Here is a 19,990-nt window from a genome sequence, read left to right as displayed (position 1 = left end):
GAGAAATTTGCTCGGCTTCATGTGAAATCGCTGTGACAAAAAAGGTTCAGAATCAACTTGAATCATGAATGATCGCCTACATGTAATGTTCAGAGTGCAAGAGGAGGAATTCTCAGCTATGAAATTGTTCAGCTTCGCCTACATGTAATCACGCACGCATGGATGGCACCCGTGAAATCATCCCCCATTCTTCAAAGCAAGCCCGTCACGGAATTTGGCAACGGATGTGCTGCCATTTGCAGGCTTCTCAGGGCAAGTTACGGCGATTATTAATCTTTCAGGTGGGCACACACAGATCCAGCAAGCCCGGAGCCGGAGGAGGGATGAGGAGAGAGAGCACCCGCCAACTGTCCCTCTCTGCTCTATAGCTGGACGGCCACCATCTATCTAATCCTTCCAACCTCAGGGGTCTCACCTCCGGAGAAAGAATGAGATGGACCACTTCCCCCACCAGCCCCTGGGTCTGTGACGCCTCACTCTTTCCCCTCGGATGGAGACGCTCCACACATTTTCTTTCTGCCTTTCTCCCACACGAAAACAGTCACCATTACACTAAATCTCACCACACCCATCGGAAAAAAGGCAAAAGGCGAAAGCCGGCGGGCTGAAGAAGAGAGCGTTGCCGGTAATGCTAATGCCGTGGGTGTCCGTTACAATTAAGGAAGGTGTACACACAGACGGGCCGCACGTTTGGTATGAAGTACAAGCCGTGCTGGGTTCGGTTGGCCTATGCCCCTGAACTGGAAATCCACACACGACAGCACGGCGGAATGCACACGAGGGCGAGCGGCCAACAGCAGCACATGATCCGAGGCGAGGATGAATGAGTGAGCGAGTGAGTAGCAGCTGGCCAGGGCCGGGTCAGTCCTATCATGACATTCATTCATTCATTCATTCCTGGCATTTTTCACCCTCGGCTTCGGATTGGGTTGGGATCACAGGTTTGATGAAAGGGAGAGAGAAGGCGAAGGTTTCTTGGCATGTGTGCTTGTGGCCTCTGGTGTCTGGTCCGGTGCCGGTACATGTCTCCCTCTCTCTCTCTCTTTTTTTGGCCTTCGGTTAGGCCCGGACAGAAATGTGCAGGGGGACCAGGCCCGGCCTCCGGTTTTTAAAATGTTTTGAAACTCCACATGCCACCATGTGTACTTGGAGGCGACGAGTTATTATTATTGGTTGGCTCCTAGGCATGCAACTTGGATGGATCATGGATGAGGAGATGATGCATCTGTGTCCTCTGTCCAATGGGGGGAAGAGAAGACCCCCCTGCAAATGCAGATAGATGCTGATATGTTCTTAGGCTTGGGTGCCTACTGTCTAGCTAGCTAGCTAAGTGATCCGCCAAATTCATATCTACCTGCTAGAAATCTAGTGTTGTTGGGCTTCAAATGACTTAGTTCACTCATATGCAGGCAGTTCTGTTTGGAACACGAGAGAATTCAGCAGAAGGAAAAATTGCAGTGTACAGATAGATACTAGTGTCGATGTAAGAAATTACAGGCTGCATTCCGTTGTTTCCTTATCGACTGATCAGAGCGTACCGTTAGACGTGGGGCCTGCAGAAACGAATCTATGCATGTACACATCACCAATTAAGCAGGCTGGTAATCTCGTGCTACGCCTAATCCAGATGCAAAAGCAACCACTTAATTAGCATTAGCAGCTGGTTCCTAGAAGTAGAACCCACACCCACTTGCACTAGCTGTACTTTGCACCCAGTAGTCAGTACTGTACATGTCAATTTAGCTGTAAATTCGTTCTCTCTCTATCTCCTTTTCCCTATGAAACAGATGGGTTGGATGCGACCCAAGGAAAGTATATGCGCTTCCTACCATATTTTTCATTAGACCAAGAAAAGAATACGTAAGGTCGGCCAACTACTCTTCATCTGTACATTCAGATTTCAGAGAGATCTAGTGTAATTCTTGCATAATTGTTTTATCTTTCTGTCGTTGTAGTTCCATTCCACATTTAATGAAATACTCCATATGACTTTTGGAGGTACAGGGTGCAAACTAATATGATTAAACTTGTTATAATAGTATGAAAAGAAAGGCCCAGCAGCATCCAAAGATTACTTATGATTTTTATAAGAAACAATATATTTTTCACATGTGAGATGATTACAGCTCTACCTCAATCGTATCGATCCATGTGATTTCCCAACCTGGCAACATTTGCTCAACACAAGAGAAGAGTTAACAAGGTAATTAAAGATGATGAAATATATTATTTTGATCTATGTGCTATGGCCTATGGGGGTGAACAGAACTAAGCGTGACCTGTTCCTCCAGGAATCAACTACCTGTTCTTGTAGAGTAGCATATGGGCCATGGGGGGAGCATGTGACTTGAGGCTCCCTTCACATGACACCTTGCTTTTCTTCTAATCAATGTGGAAAGGAACCAGTCTGGTAATTTTGTAATGTCTTGTCTTTGCTTTAAAGAACAAAATTAGTTATTCACCAAGTGGGCATTAGTATATATATGTCGTACTAGTATAGTATCAGTGAAAAGGTTGCAGGGAATTTGGAGAAGTATATCCATGCTAGTTGGTATAGGGCAGCTAGGTTGCTCACTTTGTTAATCTCTCACCACTAATGGCACTGTGGATAATATTAGGTAGGAACTGGTTAGCTATAGACAGGCAGCTCTCTAGATCAAGGTGAAAATGCAGTGGTGATAAGGTAATCTTCTGTCACCTGTGCTCACTGAAAATGTCAATTTAGTAGCCTGCCTCTCATAGGCCATGGAAAAAAGGGTCAACACAAAGTGCTTTATTTTTATGGGGAACTCTCCAATTACATCAAATTTTAGTAGATTCAGAAATTGTCAAGACAACCTGATCTACCTTGGTTTTGTTCAGTGGCCTTCTGATAGTGTAATATTAGCTCTCTCGCACCGACGCTAATAATACCAACAAAACCACATGATAAAAAAAATCATCTTGATTTTAAATTGAAAAGGTTGAGATTGGAGTAGATTATGCACCCACAGGGGCAAGATCCTCCACTGCTCCGAGGCTCAGGGCAACTACTAGGAAACCCCTTTTGATAAGCATGTGATGAGCAACTGAAGCCCACACACCTCCCATGTGAGTGAGCCATCTTCACTTGTTAAACCCCTTCTTGAACCCTCCTGCTCCAATGATCCAATGGCAAATATGTATACCAAGACTAGACAAAAGAGTAATTGCTAGTGCAGTAGGAGCAGCGGTATTAATCAAATAGGCACCACCATTTCCCTCTTGTCTTGGTTGGGAAGTTGGTGAGAGTGGCAGCTACTGCTCCGCAAGGCAGACAGCCAATGTGATGCACGCCTCATTATTCCCTCTCTCCCCCAAGGATGGGACCCTAATTAGATGGAGGATTCCCTTAATGATTAGCTAATTTGTTAAGAAAAATAGATATATAGCGCCATAGGATCTTGTGGACTTGTGGTCAGTGAGGTTCCTCTCTTGCCTCCCCATAAATTAAACACGCAGCGCATGTTACTGTTGATCATTAATTGTGCAGTAGCAACACAACATATTTCTGTTATAAATTGCAGCTAAGATTAGTATATACGGTAAGTTGCAGTAACATTCAGTAGGGAAATCCTCAACATTGTTCTGAGTTTCTGAAACTTTCAGCCAGGATTTGTCGATTTAGAAATAAATGTACCTTGAGAGGGACTAAAACACCAAACTATTTTCTTTTCGGAGGTGAAGGTCTCAGCCAACCACCAGCCGATTCTGACCATCTAACAGACGGACCGTCAAACTGTGGCTGCTCAATCAAGCAGACGATATATATATTAACATTATTCAGTACGGAGACTTTGAGCAGCGACAGTGACCTTTCCTAAATTCTGAAGCTTCCTATGATTGCGGTTAGATCAAACATATTCATCACAAGGTTGCATGTGACAGTTACTTACTCCTCTCTCCCATTATAACTAGTGCACGACGTAATTTCTTCAGCGTTTGTGACAGTTACATCAAAACATGTGGGCATCACGCATGTGATGCATTTGCTGCTAATTCTTTTGTCCCCTCGTCCAGCTAACTGTTCATGTGGTATATCTACCGAGACCTCCATGCCAGTAGACACTTGGATGGAGATGGAGATAGGGGTTAGCTTTGAGACGGGGGTCTAGTCTAGGTGGGGATGCCAGGATGGTCCTGGGAACACTTTAAATACATGTTTTCCTAGGCCAATTAGACTTTTGAAGCAACCGGTTAATGTCCCAAAATAAAGAAGGGGAAGAGGAGACCCCCGGTGGAGGTAGAGGGAGGATGGATCTGTACGCCACGGGACAGCGATTGGCATTTAGGTCCAGTGCTTTTCTTCCGTTGTGGCCCTCTACATCCCTAGATACGAAATCGCCCATAACTAACCACCCAGCTGCGTCTGTGACCCTGTGTGTACGTACATTTGGATGCCGATTGCCACGGACCGAGCAGGGGCACATTCCCGATTTGGGGCGTGCCTGACTGATTCTGGCTGCCGCGTGGAAATGCTCTGTTTTGCCTACGAACGAACCTCTTTTCACTTCTGTTTCAATACACCTCCCTTCATTTTTAGAAAAACACAATGACGGTTCAGATCACTCTATACCCCTTCATAAAAAGGGACATGATGGGCATTAAACAATATATCCTTCTCTGTTTTCCGCCCGGTTCCGAACAACACTCGGTGTTTTCGAATTTGCCGGAGATTGCACCGTTGGATCTTCACGAAATTTCACGATATAGTAGTAGACACAATTCCGCACAAACCCGCCGAACGGATCAGCGAAAAGTTTCTTGAGCCAGCTGGAAACAGGCGAACAACTCAGATGTTCGTGTTGTCCCGCGCGGACACGAGAAATCCGAACGTCACTCGGTATTTCAAAGTTTTCCGGAGAATGCACCGTTGGATCGCGATGAAATTTCATATTGTAGTAGCAGACACAATTCCGCACAATCCCACCAAAGGGATCGGCGAAAATCTTCCCGAGGAATCAGGAAACGTGCGAACAAGTAGTATGTTGGTGCTGTCCCGCACAGTCGCGAGAATTTCAAACAACACTCGGTGTTTCAAAATTTTCCGAAGATTCCACCGTTGGATCAGGATGAAATTTCACGTTGTAACAGTAGACAAAATTTCGCACGATCCCACTGAAGGGATTGTTGAAATATTGCACGAATCAGTGGGAAACATGTGGACATCGTACTATTACGCGCAGCTTCAAGAAATCCGAATAACACTCGGTATTTTGGTATTGGCCGTAGATTTCACCGTCGGATCGTGATGAAATTTCACAGCATCGTAGAAGACACAATTCTGAACATTCTAACCGGAGGGATCGTCGAAGTATTCTTGAATCAACGGATATCTCTCGAGAGAGAAAATAGGTAGGACGAAGTAAAGAGTAGGAAGAAAAAAGAAAACGGATTTGCTAACTCTCAGTCGCCTGAAAATTCGTATTTCTCAGTCAATGGCGTGGACCGTCGGATCTGGTGCCAAAATTCGTGCTGAAGCTGTGCCAACGCGTATACAATAAATAGACGAACAACTGAATGTGCACAACATTAACACGGTGGCTTGGTTTTATTTATTTATTTTTGTTTATCTTCATTTATCCTTGTGAAGTTTTATTATATCTTCTATTTATTCATATGCAACTTTAGTGCTAAGAGTGAGTATTTAGCTATGCATGCTTCTGAATTAATATTTTGCACACAGCACACGTTTTCCTTCATATTTCGTTGACAGTTTATCCATCTATATCAATCGCAAGTAGTTTCAGGTCTTCTTGTTTGTAGTTGCAACTTGCAACCTAGTGTCTTTTCATAAATTATGAGCTTTTGCAGCTGGAACTTAATTAGTTTAATTAATTACAAGTGAAATTTCTATGCTTCTTTTGCAATTGCAAATTAGTGTCTTCTCATTAATTGCAAGCAAAATTTGTGAGCTGACTTTTTGCAGCTGCAAAAGCTTAGCAATTACAAGTGAAATTTTTGTGCTTATTTTTTGCAGTTGCAAGTTAGTGTCTTTTCATAAATTACAAGCACTTTCTAGAACTGCAACTTAATTTAATAATTTGCTTAATTTTTGCAAGCGCAATTTTTTTGCCAAGTCGTGTGCTAAATTTTCTAAGTTCATGCTCTTACAATTACAACATAGACGTGCATTTACCAATCTGGAGTAGCTACCAGCCAGCTAGTGCTTGTGACAAAAGTTGAAATCAATTAATAGGAAGAAGGAACGCATGCAAATCCAGCATCGGTCGACTGAGAAGTATAATTTCTTTCTCAGTCGACTGAGGTGGAGTCAGTTCCAAAAGAAAAAGGTAAAAAGACCGTCGTCCTACCCTTCTGAGTTTGGAGTGGGGGGTGTATTGAATTAGGCCTCACCTCTTTTTGGAACGCTCTACTTCACTTATCTTCCCCCCATTTTTGTTTAGGTGAAAACGAGACGGCTGCAAGTTTGGATACCCTTGGAAGAGACGCTTTCCTTTTCTGTAGCGAGGAATATGTTGGGGAACCGATCGTTGGGGTGGGAGGGCCACCGAAGCATGCGCCCCCCTCCACCCCCTGAGGAATCGTCCCCCCACTAACGTTAAGTTTTGGGCTTATCCTTTTGACCCATTTGGGCCATCTAGTCTATATAAAGGAGAGGAGGCTACCCCGTGTACGTACTGTTGAGATCAGAAATTAATAAAGAGCTCATGTTTCTCTCTATTCCCTGGTGTTCATCTACTTTACTGTACTTCATGATCGTGTGTTTGATCGACTCCTTCAACTACGATCTTGGTGTGCAACCTCGGGACCGGTCAGCCGACAGGAGTTGCACAACAGAATATACTCCTAGGCGATTGCTAATTCTGGTGCGTCATCCTACGTAGTACTGAGTGGTGGTCCGCATGTTGTATCGGCATCATTGAACTAACTGCTCCTCCAAGTCTCCGAGTCAGTATAATTATATTGTTCCACTGGTTGGGTACACAAATCTACGTTATAAATCTACCATTCTGGCAATCTAGCCGTGCTCGGTGACGTCAGGCCATCTTGGCCGGGTAGGCGCGGCAATGGTGAGTTTTGAGGGGTTAAGTCAAAGACTCTAATGTTTTCATATAGAGATCTCTTTCAGATAAGACGACTCATTAGAGCTAGCCGTGGGCAATGCGGAAGATGTTACGCAAGAAACTAGTACTAGTAAAGGCCACGTGGCCAGCTTACAAAGGTTGTCTTCCAGATTGGTAAGGAGAAGAGAGGGATTTATACGAAGAACAAAGAAAAGGCGAATAGAGGAGGAGGTGGCATCTTGCAAGTTGCAACCGCATGCATTCTGTTTGGTCTCTGGACTTTTCCTTTCCCGTTGGCTCCGTTGCCAACCTTGCACGTCAAGCAAGCCCCCGTAGACCCACGTTTCTTGCGGCCGGCCACGATTACACCATCGAGATATTTGCCCGGCTACCGCCGAGCCACCGATACGGTGAAACTTTTGTGATTTTCCGTTTGGAAAAAAGAAACTTGTGTGATTTCAAAGGGAGAGAAATGAATACAAATGAAGTCTAAAACAAATTAAATTAACTATTTTAGTGATAGTTTCTAGAGTCAACAACTAGTTTTGCAAACTTTGCCCTTGCTACGTTGCTATTAATGGAACCATTTTTCGGCCTAACGTTGCTAGAAAATTGGACGAGTGCTAGAGGGTTTTGTCATGCATAAACCCCCAAGATATTAATTAGGCGTGCACCCGTCCAACAGCCGCCCAAATCCTACGACGGAATGGGGAAGAGGAGGGGGGGGGGGGGGGGGGTGGTGGATAACACATCTCTAAAGCAGCTTCAGGGCAATATCTCGAGCAGCTTTCTTCTGTGTGGATCGAAACAAAAGCAAAGGACATGGCGTCCCAACAACGACTGGTATCATTTGCGTGGTGGTAACAAAAGTGAAAGACGAGGTCCCTTTCGAAGAACGTTTGGCATCTTCGGCGGGTTTACCCTCTTTGGCAAAATCCCATGGCTGCGCGCCTCCGGTGTTCACGTGCAGGAGCAGCTAGCTCTGTAGTTTTCCTTCCGGGTAGTATCGTTCCGCTAGCTAAGCTGGCGCTATTTTTCTCTGTTTCTTCTTTCAGTTTTCTTCTATGTGTTTCAACGCCTGGAGCATCCAAACCTAAACTACAGCTTGACGATTCAGCTTATGCAAGCCTTGTTCCACCAAACTCACATATATAGCGCATCAATAAAATATATATAGCGAATTCGAGGAGGACATTGTGGACATAAACGGGGGACAAGAACTAAGAGAGATAGAGACAAACCTCTTCTTGATTGGGATAATTAACCGACATATATGAGGACTTGGCTCTGTTCTCGCTTGGAGACTCATTAAAAATTTGTAGCAGCTCGGGAATTTCAGTCCAAGTTTATATGAGAAATGAGCATGAACGGTGGTTAAGCAGTACTCCCTCCGTCTCATATTAAGTGATTCAAATTTGTTCAAATATGAATGTATATATGTCTAAAAAATGTCTAAATACATGTAATGTAATAGAAAGTCACTTAATATGGGACGGAGGGAGTAATGGGTAATTTTTGTGATCCGGGCATGGCATGAACCGTGGTTAAGTACTCACTATTATACATCCAAAATAAGCTTGAAGGACTTTTTGGTTTTGCTACTTCTAAGACGATATTGAGATTTGTGCAAAATTTATACAGATACAAAAGATGAAAAATCTTAATCGAACGATTATAATTTTTTAACTATTTCTAAGTCAACCGAGAAATAGACCCACACATTAATTGTTCCATAGCAAGCATGCAGGGACGGATTAAGGGGGGCGTGCGGGAGGGGCAAAAATTTCATTTTACTTAATAGTTACTAGTCATGTCATTAAAAATTACTTAAAAATAGTTGAAATCTCTAATTCCCCCTCCTCCTTAATCCCAACTCATCCCCTCGTGTCGAATTTCTGGCTCCGTCCCTGTAAGCACGTACACCTTCGCAACATGCAAGAACCGGTCATGGGTCTGATGGGTCATTATATTGCTTTTTCCCGCTGGTACTTGTATTTTATCTGGATTGCGTGACGCACGTTGCCGATATCCATCCATCGTGGCCCACGGGAGCGGAACCGACGAGCTGGCCTCACCACCGTGCGGTGCATGCACGGACGTGGTCTGCCTCTAAGGTCCCACGCACTTTTCCGCCCTGACCCCTTCTCTTTCAGGTCTCGCCTCCAACCAAATCCGACCGTACGTACGTCTACGTGCATCAGCCCTGCAGACGAGCCTAGCATGACAGTCTGCGTCCCGGCCTCTTGTGCTGCTGACTGCTGTAAGAAAAAGGGCAAGAAAGGAAGTGTAAGTACACACGATGCATGCATGATCAAGTTTAATTCGTGTCAGCACACATGCTCTTCCCATGCTGCTTATGTGCATGATGCGGGTGTGGGCCGGTCTGCTGGCTCTCTCGTCAGCTGGCAATAAGAATGATGTCTGTCCAATTGTCCACGGCCGTGCATGCGTCATGCAGCTTAGCGTAACAGCAGCCTAAAAAAGACTCGTGAATAATGGCGCCTCGTACGTGCGAGTGACGGTTTTCTTGATCTTCAAATAAAGCTGTAGACTTACGTACAAGGGGATTTGGTTAAAGCGGTGTGTGCCAATGGGTCCCGTGTGCAGGGCGTGCGTGCATGTCGGTTTTGTTTGTCATGTTCCGTGCGTTTTGACGTGCATGATGCAAAGCAAACCGAAGGGAGCTATACGTTGCATATATACTAGGGTAATTGTTGCCGTCATCTCGGCATGGATTGGCATTGTGCAAGGCAAAACCAAAAGGACCTGCCTGCATTCCCAGGTTTCGGTTGATTATTCGAGCTTGAGTAATTAAGAACTCGTACAAAGCTTTGGTTAATTAATTTGCGCCGCCGCGTGACGTGCAATTAATGGCTGTCGAATCTACGTGCGTACTTCAACTACGGGCGCCGTAGTACATACGAACTCTAGTAAAATCCAGCGTCGTACGTTTCGAAGCCCAGCTGAGGGTAGTACATTTTTATTTACCGGCCGGTCAAAAACGTAAGCTACGTACTCTGCTCCACGTGCTAGTAGTAACCACCATAAATATTTAGAAACCGAGAAAGTATTTACGAATGCATGCATGAAAAAAAGATAACCACCGGCAGTGCGCAGATTAATTAGTACTACAACGACATGCGGAAAGGGAAAAGCGGACTATGTTTATATCGGCGACAACGATAGTATAACACGCATCACGATCGTCAACGTTGAATATGCCATGTTACAAGCTCTTGAATGCCATGTTACAAAAATGATGAGAAATGATTCAACCATGTTCGTCACTTCCTTCCTCCTTATTATGTTGCCATGCATACATATAAGTGGACACCCACGAGCCGAGCACTGCTTCTACCGCGCCAAGCATACGACGAGACGAGACGAGACGAAGCATCATGCGACTCATGTCATGTCACACGAACTCGCCGCACATACTAGAGGAATGAGTCGGCAGTACGTCATGGGAGTCGGTATACGGTGTTTCTCGATTCCCACAGACAACGCCGGCCACGTCTTCGCCTCTCCGTGTGCCCGAAATCCGACCTGTCCTCACACGTGTCACCCGGCCCCACGCGCCGCCCCCCAGGTGACTCTTTCGCCCTTTTGCTTCCGCGCCGCTCTCCCAATCCGGACCCAGAAACTGGCCGCGCTGCACCGTACTCCAGCGGCACCTGGCCACCGTTTCCTGACTCCTGCCTGCACCGGCGGATTCCCGATTTTCCCTACTCCGAGCGAACCCAAAGCGTGTCCCGGGCCACCGAGGAAGCCCTGCCACCACAAGACGTAACGCGTCAAGACGAAAGAAAAAAAAAGGGAAACCCCAATCCTTATCTCCCACTACGCATACTCACATACACACGCCGTCTAGCTCCCGTCACGTCTCATGTGGCCGCCGAAGCCGCCACGTGTGCTGTGCCCGGACTCCATCACCGTCCCAGCGAAACGGCGCGGCGGCGAACCACTGAAACTGACGCGACGTACTGTGCACTAAAAATAACAACGCGGACGTCGCGTCACAGCTTCACTCTCCTCCGGCCTTTCCATCGCCCGAAAGAAAAGAAAAGCGCATTCAACAAAAAAGAACAAAAGGACATGAATAATAATTCCCGTTCGATTTATTATGCTTTCTTTTTATGGTTTCGGGGACCCTTGAAGATAGATAGATACCCAAGGCGCATGAATGAATAAGAAAAGAACGGGAAAAAAATTCCGTCCTTGTTATTATCCGTCCAATCCTGTTGCGTGTGGGAGATAACGAGCGGCAGCGAAGTCCCAGCCAAAAGTGATCGGAGGAAAATGGAAGGGAGCGGAGGAGGATAGGCGGATGGATAGGCGAACGGGAAAAGGACCCGGAGAGGCGTCCTGTGTCGACACGTGTGGAACTTTTTTCTGACGTGGCACGATTATTAGGAGACTTGCGAAAAAAACACTGGTGCTTTTTCATGCATCAGGGAGCTGGTCTCGACCGTCTTATCGCGAGAACGACATAAGACGTAAAATTTCCTTAAAAAAACACAAGAATCAGTTTGGGCGTTTCGTGTTTCTACGGCATGACTGTGTGCATCATTATTATACGGAGACGGAGGCTTCGACCTCCTTTTCGAAAAAATAACTCTACACTAGTTGTTACAGTTAAACACGACAATATATAAAAGTAACAACATGATTATTGTTATTGGAAAATTGGTTTTTTGTTTTGCACGGGTTGTTCCAAAATTGTTGATATTTGGAGTGTAGCGTTTAGACTAGCCTTATAATAATATAAAAACAAAACTTAAAACCTCTGCTTTTTCATGTGTCCTCTGTATGCTAGAAACTTATATTGAAAGAATGAACACTTCCGTGTCCCGGACAAAGAAACACATTTATTGCCCTGAGAAACATCTTGAAAGCGTAAATTTTATTACACCGGACATTAATTTTATGTTTTCCCATGAAAAGTAGCACGCGTATAAAAATACTAGGATGTACATATTTGTTTCAATTTTTTCACGTTTAGAGTGTTTTGTTTTCCACCCGGGAGCACGTGCTCCTGTCATCTCTTTGACAATTACATGGTATGAAAGAGTAGAGGCTACAAGATGCATACCGATATATAAAGATCTCTTTGTAGAACCTATGCTCACTCTCCCTTTTTCTCCTCGACATCATGGCATACCTTAGTAATATGCGAGATAGATTATTAGGGATGCTCTAATGGAATCTTATATTTCAACTACTAGGTTCTCATTAAAAGATACTATGTAACTTATAATAGATTATACAAATTGTGCACAAAAAACAATAGTCGAAAAACAATAGTTTTGCGGACATGTCAATTGATGTTTTCCTCAATTTTGGGAGGGGTGGAGGTTTTACGAATACGACAAAACAACTAAAGTGGTGAAGGCAACAATGGATACTCTTGGGGCTCGGACGAGTGACAAGTCCAGATGGCAGCAAAATTGAAGACGGACGCCGAAGGAGATACGAGGTAGCTGCCGAGCGCGGACAGAGTAGGTAAGAATATATACGTCTTAGTTTGTCTTCACTTTTCTTCTTCTGCCACCTAGCTAGATTTGTCTTGTCTTGATTTGCATATAAGTTATATCCTTATAGAGCACTGATCGACCTATTTATCGTCAATGCTAAAAGGAAAAATCGGGTATTTATAGTTGCTACACGTATATATAAAGTTTGCATGAAGAAAATGGTTTGGTTTAGTCTAAAACAAAGGAGTAAAAACATATACGGTAGTTATTGTTGAATGAACTATATGCACATTTCAAACAGTGATATATACTAGTACTCCGTGGCAACAAGTTTTTTTTTTTACAATAGATGTATTAACACCGTCTTCAACTTAATCCCGAGTTAACTGAACTTGTTATTTATGCTAGTTCATTGAATAACCGAGCTGTTATTTCTGCTAGTTCTAATTCATACCAAAACAATTAGCAGTGTACGCCTAGATTACAATAAACCATACAGACATTCGCATAATTAAATCATCACCTAGTGTCTTTAGATGTACGTGCTAATATGTCAAAACTTTAAGAATACAACGTGTTAAAATTTAGAAAGCCTCATTTGAAATCATTGTGTGCTCTCTGGAAATGCAAAGACCACAAACTTCTTATCTAAAAATTATCCGGCTCTGCTTCCTTGAAGAAGCTCCGGAATCTCAGCACCTTTTCGAGCATCACCCCTGAACATTCTCCTTCACCAAGAGCACACAGCCTCACAAAACCCTTGGGAAAAAAGGCCACAGAAAAAAAAACTACTACTACGAGAAAATGAGAACCCTCAATTAATCCAGGGACAGAGAGAAAGGCCCGTAGTATTAACCCCCAAAATTTTCCACGTTTTTGTTCTAAAAACGCTCCACTAATCTCCTCCCTAACCCCCCCCCCCCCCCCCCACCGGTTAATAAGGATCACTCCTCGCGTTCGTGGTCACGAGAGACTCAAGGAATTGTGTCTAAAAAAAAAAGAGACGCAAGGACCACCAGGGATCCAACGGCTTGGGACGCCCCCGTCCGATCGACGGCCCGGATCCCCGGCACGTGGCGCCGGAGTAGTGGGCTTGCGGAAACCCCTCGCGCCTGTAAGAACAAGGAACCAGACCCGCTCCCTCGCGTCGGGGGTGGCACCGTGTCCGTCGGATCGGAGGCGAGGCCTGACATGGACGGTGGCAGATGGAGGAACCGGGTCGTTGGCGTGTGGACGACCGGGCGGGGCCGGTGGGCGCGTGGGGGTTTAACCGGAAGCAGGCGGTGGCGTGCGAGGGGGGTATGGTGCAAGCGGGGGTTGGGGGGGGGGGGGGGGGGGGTTTAAGAAGGGGGTTGGTTTTGAGGGGTTTTGGCCAAACCAGCACCACCACATCCAGAAGGGAAAACCGGAGGGAGGGGAAAGGAAAAATAAATAAAAAGAGGGAGAAGCGAGAAGCGAAGCGAAAGGGAAGCCAAGCGAGGGGTGGAGGAGGGGAGAGAGGCCGGAGGAGGAATAATCCCGCGGTTGCCTGTGGGTTTCGGGATCTCGTCGAGGGTCCGGTCCGGCCGCGGCGCCCGCACCCTGCGCGGTGATCTGAGGGCGGTTGGTGGGGGCGATCGGAGGCGGAGGTGGATCTCTGGCTGTGAGGTGAGTCCGGTGACGGGATTTCCTCGAATTCTGGTGAATTGCGACCCTCTGGGGCTCGGTCTCGCTTCCGGTGCTCGGGGGGTTTGGGGAATTGGAGGAACTGGGGCTGTTGCCTGTTGGGGTTTTGTTCCGGGGGGCTTTTCCGGTCTGGTTCTGTCCGAAGCTCTGTTGCTTCGGTCTGATCGGCGAGTCCTGATGCCAGCCATGGGGAGAATTCGGCTCATTTCGGAGTCATTTCGAGCTTTTCGTTCCAATTCGCCCCATTTCGGACGAATTCTGCGTCGAATTGTGGGAATTACGCTCCGAGATCGGATCTGGCGCCGTTCGATTTGAGAATCCATGCTTGGTTTTGTGCCAGTGGGGTTTGCCGTTCTTTCCCTCTTTTTTTAACCGACGGGGCTCGCTTTCCTTTTGGCAGTTGCTTAATCTTCACGGATTCCGATGCATGTGATTTTTTTAAAGGCTTTTCTCTTTGATCGCTTGGCGTGCTGGTTTACCCGGCGAATTTATTTTCTTGGGTGCATTAAATACGGCGGCGAAACTATTTCACCGGATAAATGTTCTTTTCTCTTAATTTGGATCACGAGAGGAAGTATGAATTCTCTCCGTTTCCTCTGTTCTTTCCATCTCTGATGCAAAATTTGCTTTTACGTGCTGGGCAGTTGGTTAAAAAAAATTCTCATTACACGGGGCCCTCCACGCCCGAGCCTATCCTCCTGGGGTTTTGGGATTCCAATTTTTCTATTTAATTACACTGCTAACTATGATCGTTCCCTGTTTAATTAATCAAGGGTTTATCAGAGATTTATCCTAAGTTCTTGCGGAGATCCCAACGAATGATCTTCCTTACTTTTGTACTATAGCAACTAAAACTTTTTCTTGTAATTGCTAATGGGATTTGAATAATTTCTTTGCAGATCTGTGTTCTGGGACAAGCCATGAACAGCACAACCACCGGTTGTTAACAAAGCAACTCCCGTGTAAATTATAAGCAACCCGAACGAGGCGCTAGTATGGTGTTCCAGAAGAGGTCGTCGTCGGAGATGGAAGTGTGTGGCGGAAGCCACGTCGCGGAGATGCCGCGAGTCCCAAAATCCGCGAGGGTATGCTGTATGCAGCTTTCAGCGTCATCAATTTGGTCTTTCTGCTCTGGCTTTCCAGTCTGACAACGATGGCCTTTCTTCTTGTTTGTTGAAATGTGCAGGGCAAGAGATCAGTCCGGAAGAAGGAGAGCCAGACTCAGATGATGTGCGCGTTTGACCTTCTCGCGACGGTGGCCGGGAAGCTGCTTGACGAGGGCGAGGGCTCGCTGGGGAACATGAGCGCTGTGTCCCCGGTCCCCGCTGCATCCACAAAGGATGTCCATGTGAAGCAAGAGCAATTCGGTGAGGAGGTGAAGCATTTCAGGAATGATGTGATGGATCAGGATAGCTGTAATGAGAGTGCATTGATCTCCCACATTGCGTCCCAGCAACTGGTGGATCACCAATCCCGGAAGGGAGAGGATCTGAATGAGGTTCCAAAGGCAAAGTCTGAGGCAATGGACAAGGAACCCTCAATGATAAGTTGTACCAAGGCTGACTTGGGTTGTAATTTTGGGGCGATCGCAGATAGGTGGTCACCTGAATCAGTGGAGTCAGGAGCCTTCACTGCGGATGCAGCTGCAAATGTGATGGCGATGACCGCAGCAGGATTTAATAAGAATGTCGCTGACATGTATAATCTGCTTGACCCAATGGATGTTGATGTGAAGCCACCTCCTTTGGTCAGCTCTGACAGCACTGGTGAGATGCCATTGTACGGTGATAAAATTCGCAGGTCGATTTCCTTCCCGAGGGGCCCAAAAGGAGGAGCGGAGTATGCTGTAGATAGGGAGCAGCATGATGATGATGATGATGATAAATCTTCTGGGTGCACTCATTCGAGCACCGCCACTAACAGGGGTTTTAGGCCCAATTGTACAGCTGATCATAGTAGGGTAAAGAAGTTGCTGGCCTGTAAGTACAGGAAAGTTGCTCCTGCTAGGATGCACAAAGGAGATCTTTCCTATAGTGGTGAGCATTGGGACACCTCACTATTCTATTCCTTTCAAGCAGCACTACATTGATGGCATTCATGTTTAAACCCGCTTAATCTCACTTGAATTCAATTGTCCTGCCAGATGCTGACCGGAAGCCTTCTTTCCGGAACAAGAAAATGTATTATACACGGCAAAGGACCCAAAGGAGTTCATTCAAGCGAAGGAAGCTGTTGGATCGCCGCTCAACACTAGTATCTGAAGAATTTGCGAAATCAAATGCAAAGAGAACCAACAAGGTTGCAGCAAGAGAATCTCATATTGCTTCTTTGGAAGGTTCGTTTTACTTGCACCTGTAATTTTCTCTTTATGCCATTTCTCTGTGTCTTGCAACTTATTTAGGTGCAATATTTCTTCTGCAGCAAACAAGGGGATCAATTCAATGCCATTCCATAAATCTTGTGAATCAAATGATTGCCATGGTAAGTATAGTACCTTCCAACTTTAATTAATCTGTTAAATTGTTGGTTATATGGCCATTCTAAGACTGCTTCTTCGTCTTCTTCAGTGAAACTGAAGATCAAGTCTTTCAAGGTGCCTGAACTTCTAATTGAGATCCCAGAAACTGCATCTGTTGGTTCATTAAAGGTATTTTCCGGATATTGCCCTCTTGAATATTTATTTGTCCATGCTCATAAAGAAACACTGAAAGGATTGTTTCCCTCGATGATTCTTCCTGTGGTTTAATATGTAATTCTAATGCAGAAAACTGTTCTGGAAGCCGTGAATGCCATGCTTGGAGGTGGTCTGCGTGTCGGTTTGCTTCACCACGGAAAGAAAATCAGAGATGATAACAAGACCCTAATGCAGGCCGGGATTGCTCATGATGATGTGCTGGACAACCTAGACTTTTCACTCGAACCCAACTGTGCACAACATCCACCACAACTCTCAGCAGCTGAAGATATCGAATTCCTGGAAACTATTGAAACAACTGAACCCCTAGCAAGGTATCAAATTATGCTCTAGAAGAAATAATTGACTTCCTATGACTCGATGTTAATCTTGAATGTTTGTACCCTGACCCGGACTGGTGCACTTTATTGAATGCAGGGTCACACCGGCTGACTCATCTTCCAAACATGGTGAAGTTGATGCTTCACAGGAGCTTGCACTGACCCCTGTAACAGCGAACTACCAGGGGAACGATCGTGATTCTGTGCACTCTCCTGGGGGCATTTCTTCACCTGAGAAAGCTTCAGCAAACTCGCGAGCTATTGTCGTAGTTACACCTGTAGATTGCAATGCAGGGGCTATAGTTCCAGCAAATAAGGCAAAGAGGTCATCCGAACAGGGGCAGCGGAGAATTAGACGTCCGTTCTCTGTTGCCGAAGTGGAAGCACTTGTTCTTGCGGTGGAAAAGCTTGGAACTGGAAGGTATACCTTATTTCTTCATTTGATGTGACATCTAAAATCTCTCTGTTTGGTTTCTTACTGTATAATTATGTGATCTCATGTAGATGGCGGGATGTTAAACTTCGTGCCTTTGATAATGCGAAGCATCGAACTTACGTTGATCTTAAGGTAATTACTGTCAAATGCTAGCTTTTACTTCATAAACTTGTGCATGTCAAAACTAGATTAAATAAGTACATACCTGTCAAACATTTTTAAATATGTTTTTCCATTATTCCTGACTTGCGGATGATGTCCATGATTTTACATGATCTTTGGGTTGACACTTCAATTCCTGTGGCAAACGCTTATCTCCAGAGTTAGTTACTTGGCTGATTCAACAAACAGTTTGGTGCTTGTGGGTTTTAGATTCCTTGCCAAGCAGAGCAGTCTAACCGTACTGCTTTTATGTTTGTAGAAGATTGCAGTCAGGCTTCTCTTCTGAAAAACATTTTTGTCCTTATGATTCAGTTAGTGCTGTCCTCACGCATCACCTTTGTTGTTTGGATGGGTTAAGTGGGTAGTAGTACCAGAATGGTTCACCTAGAAATAAAAGCAACCTACTCTTGCACGTCAACTAACTAGGGGGACTTTAGAAAAAGTCACATCAAAGGATCAGATAGCCTTTCGTTTATTAGAGTGGAAGCTTCTTGGCTGTTCAGCATTGCACTTGGAGGCGACCAGAATCCATTCTTTGGTCAAATTTGACGAAGATTGTAAAGTTTGAACCGGCATGTTCTAACCGTATCAAAATTCTCATGTCAACAGGACAAATGGAAGACGCTGGTGCACACGGCGAGCATCTCGCCCCAGCAACGGCGTGGTGAGCCGGTGCCACAGGATCTGCTCGACCGGGTCCTGGCGGCCCAGTCCTATTGGTCCCAGCAGCAAGCCAAGCTGCAACCTAAGACACCCCCACTGGCAGAAGCTCGCCTGCTCACCTAATAACTTCATCTCAGCTAATGGCGTCTTAGGAAACCATTCCAGCTTTTGTATAAAGTCAGTAAGTCAGTCAGCCCATTCAAAGGAGGTTAAGGAAGATAGTAGAAAATATATACATAAAAAGGTACAAGAAGTATTGACCGAATTGTTGTAATATCTACTCACCAACTATTCTTTTAAGCCAGGGTTCTCTCTCCTTGTGAATTTAACCAAAGGAAAGGGTATTTCTTTGGCAAACTGTACATGATGATGATGGAAGAAGATGATGATCCATGAACTGAGATCTGCAGTGACTACTAACTCACAATTTCTACAGTTGTGGTAAAAAAGAAGAGAGTCTAGCTTCAGATTCTTTTGTTCAATTCAATTCATTCTTTTGTTAAGAGGATGAGAATGGTGGACGGATAAGGAGGGATGGATCTGTGCTCCCCTTTTTCCCTTTTCTTCTTCTTCTTAGTTGTACTATGTTTATTCACCAATCTTGTAGTTATTTTGATCCCCTCAAAATTGTACTTGATCATCTAACAATATTAAAGGAATTGTTTACTCTTCTCCAACTGTCTTCCCTTTAAACAATGTTTCTTGCATGTGATTTTGATATTGTGATCAATATTTTGTACTTATACTGCTGAAAGTGATCCTGCTTGGGATCAGGCCTTTTGATGTTTAATTATTTGGTGTCCTGTGGCAGTACTGCCGCCAGAGTTTAATTATTGGAGATTCTTATCCACTGACCTCAATCATAACACTCATGTGGTAAAAGTTTACTGCTTCATGAGTAGTTACTAGTAGTTGCTGTTAAGTCGCCTTAAATGTTAGCAATAGTGTTGGTAGTACTTCCTTATAATCCAGTAGTACCATAAAGTTGACTGGACTTGGGGTCCTGTATGTTCACGCATGGTTTATCTTTTGCATCTGGTTATCTGAGACTATTTCCCGGTGCCTACGGAAACGTCAACGTTCTTAACTCTGAGCTTTAGCTTTTGATCCGTCAAGCCTAAGAAAAATCTACCGCCCAGGCAGCCGCCAGCCGGTAGATCCCTTCAACGTGAAGAACACACATGGATCGATCTCCGTCCCTCTGTCGAGGTAGCTGTTCCGTATACCCAAAGTATACCGTATGTTCCGTGTGATGATTGAGCGATCGATCAGAGCCAGCCCAGAATATTCCCATGTGTACATGGCGTGTACCAAGGCTTAGAAAAAGGAAGAAGCCAGGCAAGGAGAAGGACACACACAAGCCAAGCCATGGATGGAGGAGCTTAACCCAAACAGGCTGGCTGGTGCCTGCAAGGAGTATAAACCATAGGCAGGGGAACACCGACACCTACACCGACCTATAGCCAGCCAGGCCGCAAGGTACTTACTAGTTAAATTAAAGTCGAAAAAAGAAGCTTTCTTTGGCCAGA

The 19,990-nt window shown here is 45.1% G+C and overlaps 1 protein-coding gene and 1 long non-coding RNA gene across 2 annotated transcripts; one reads left to right on the top strand and one right to left on the bottom strand.

Annotated features, from left to right (window-relative positions):
* Positions 1 to 10,210: 10,210 nt before the first annotated feature.
* Positions 10,211 to 11,196, bottom strand: LOC112270118. Its single transcript, XR_002962454.1, has 2 exons — positions 10,901 to 11,196; positions 10,211 to 10,817 (listed from the first exon to the last, which is right to left on the bottom strand). It is a non-coding gene; the product is annotated as an uncharacterized LOC112270118 (long non-coding RNA).
* A 2,694-nt stretch (positions 11,197 to 13,890) lies between these two features.
* On the top strand, positions 13,891 to 19,138 carry LOC100830660 (telomere repeat-binding protein 5). Its single transcript, XM_003558187.4, has 10 exons — positions 13,891 to 14,167; positions 15,085 to 15,270; positions 15,372 to 16,221; positions 16,329 to 16,520; positions 16,607 to 16,666; positions 16,753 to 16,832; positions 16,950 to 17,194; positions 17,298 to 17,621; positions 17,705 to 17,768; positions 18,408 to 19,138. The coding sequence occupies exons 2-10, from the start codon at positions 15,181 to 15,183 to the stop codon at positions 18,582 to 18,584; spliced, it is 2,082 nt and encodes a 693-aa protein (XP_003558235.1). The 5' UTR covers positions 13,891 to 14,167; positions 15,085 to 15,180; the 3' UTR covers positions 18,585 to 19,138.
* Positions 19,139 to 19,990: the final 852 nt, after the last annotated feature.

This window comes from Brachypodium distachyon, chromosome 1 (assembly GCF_000005505.3).
Source record: "Brachypodium distachyon strain Bd21 chromosome 1, Brachypodium_distachyon_v3.0, whole genome shotgun sequence".
NCBI classification, from domain to species: Eukaryota; Viridiplantae; Streptophyta; class Magnoliopsida; order Poales; family Poaceae; genus Brachypodium; species Brachypodium distachyon.
The sequence above is the reverse complement of the archived record's forward strand: the minus strand, read 5'-3'. Positions and strand labels throughout refer to the sequence as shown.

What these genes read in the sequence shown, in the direction of transcription:
- LOC100830660 (XM_003558187.4), top strand. Translation starts at nt 15,181, where the DNA reads ATGGTGTTCCAGAAGAGGTCGTCGTCGGAGATGGAAGTGTGTGGCGGA. An exon ending in AGGAGATCTTTCCTATAGTG is followed by an intron (nt 16,222 to 16,328) that starts GTGAGCATTGGG and finishes TTGTCCTGCCAG; the next exon opens with ATGCTGACCGGAAGCCTTCT. An exon ending in GAACTTACGTTGATCTTAAG is followed by an intron (nt 17,769 to 18,407) that starts GTAATTACTGTC and finishes TCATGTCAACAG; the next exon opens with GACAAATGGAAGACGCTGGT.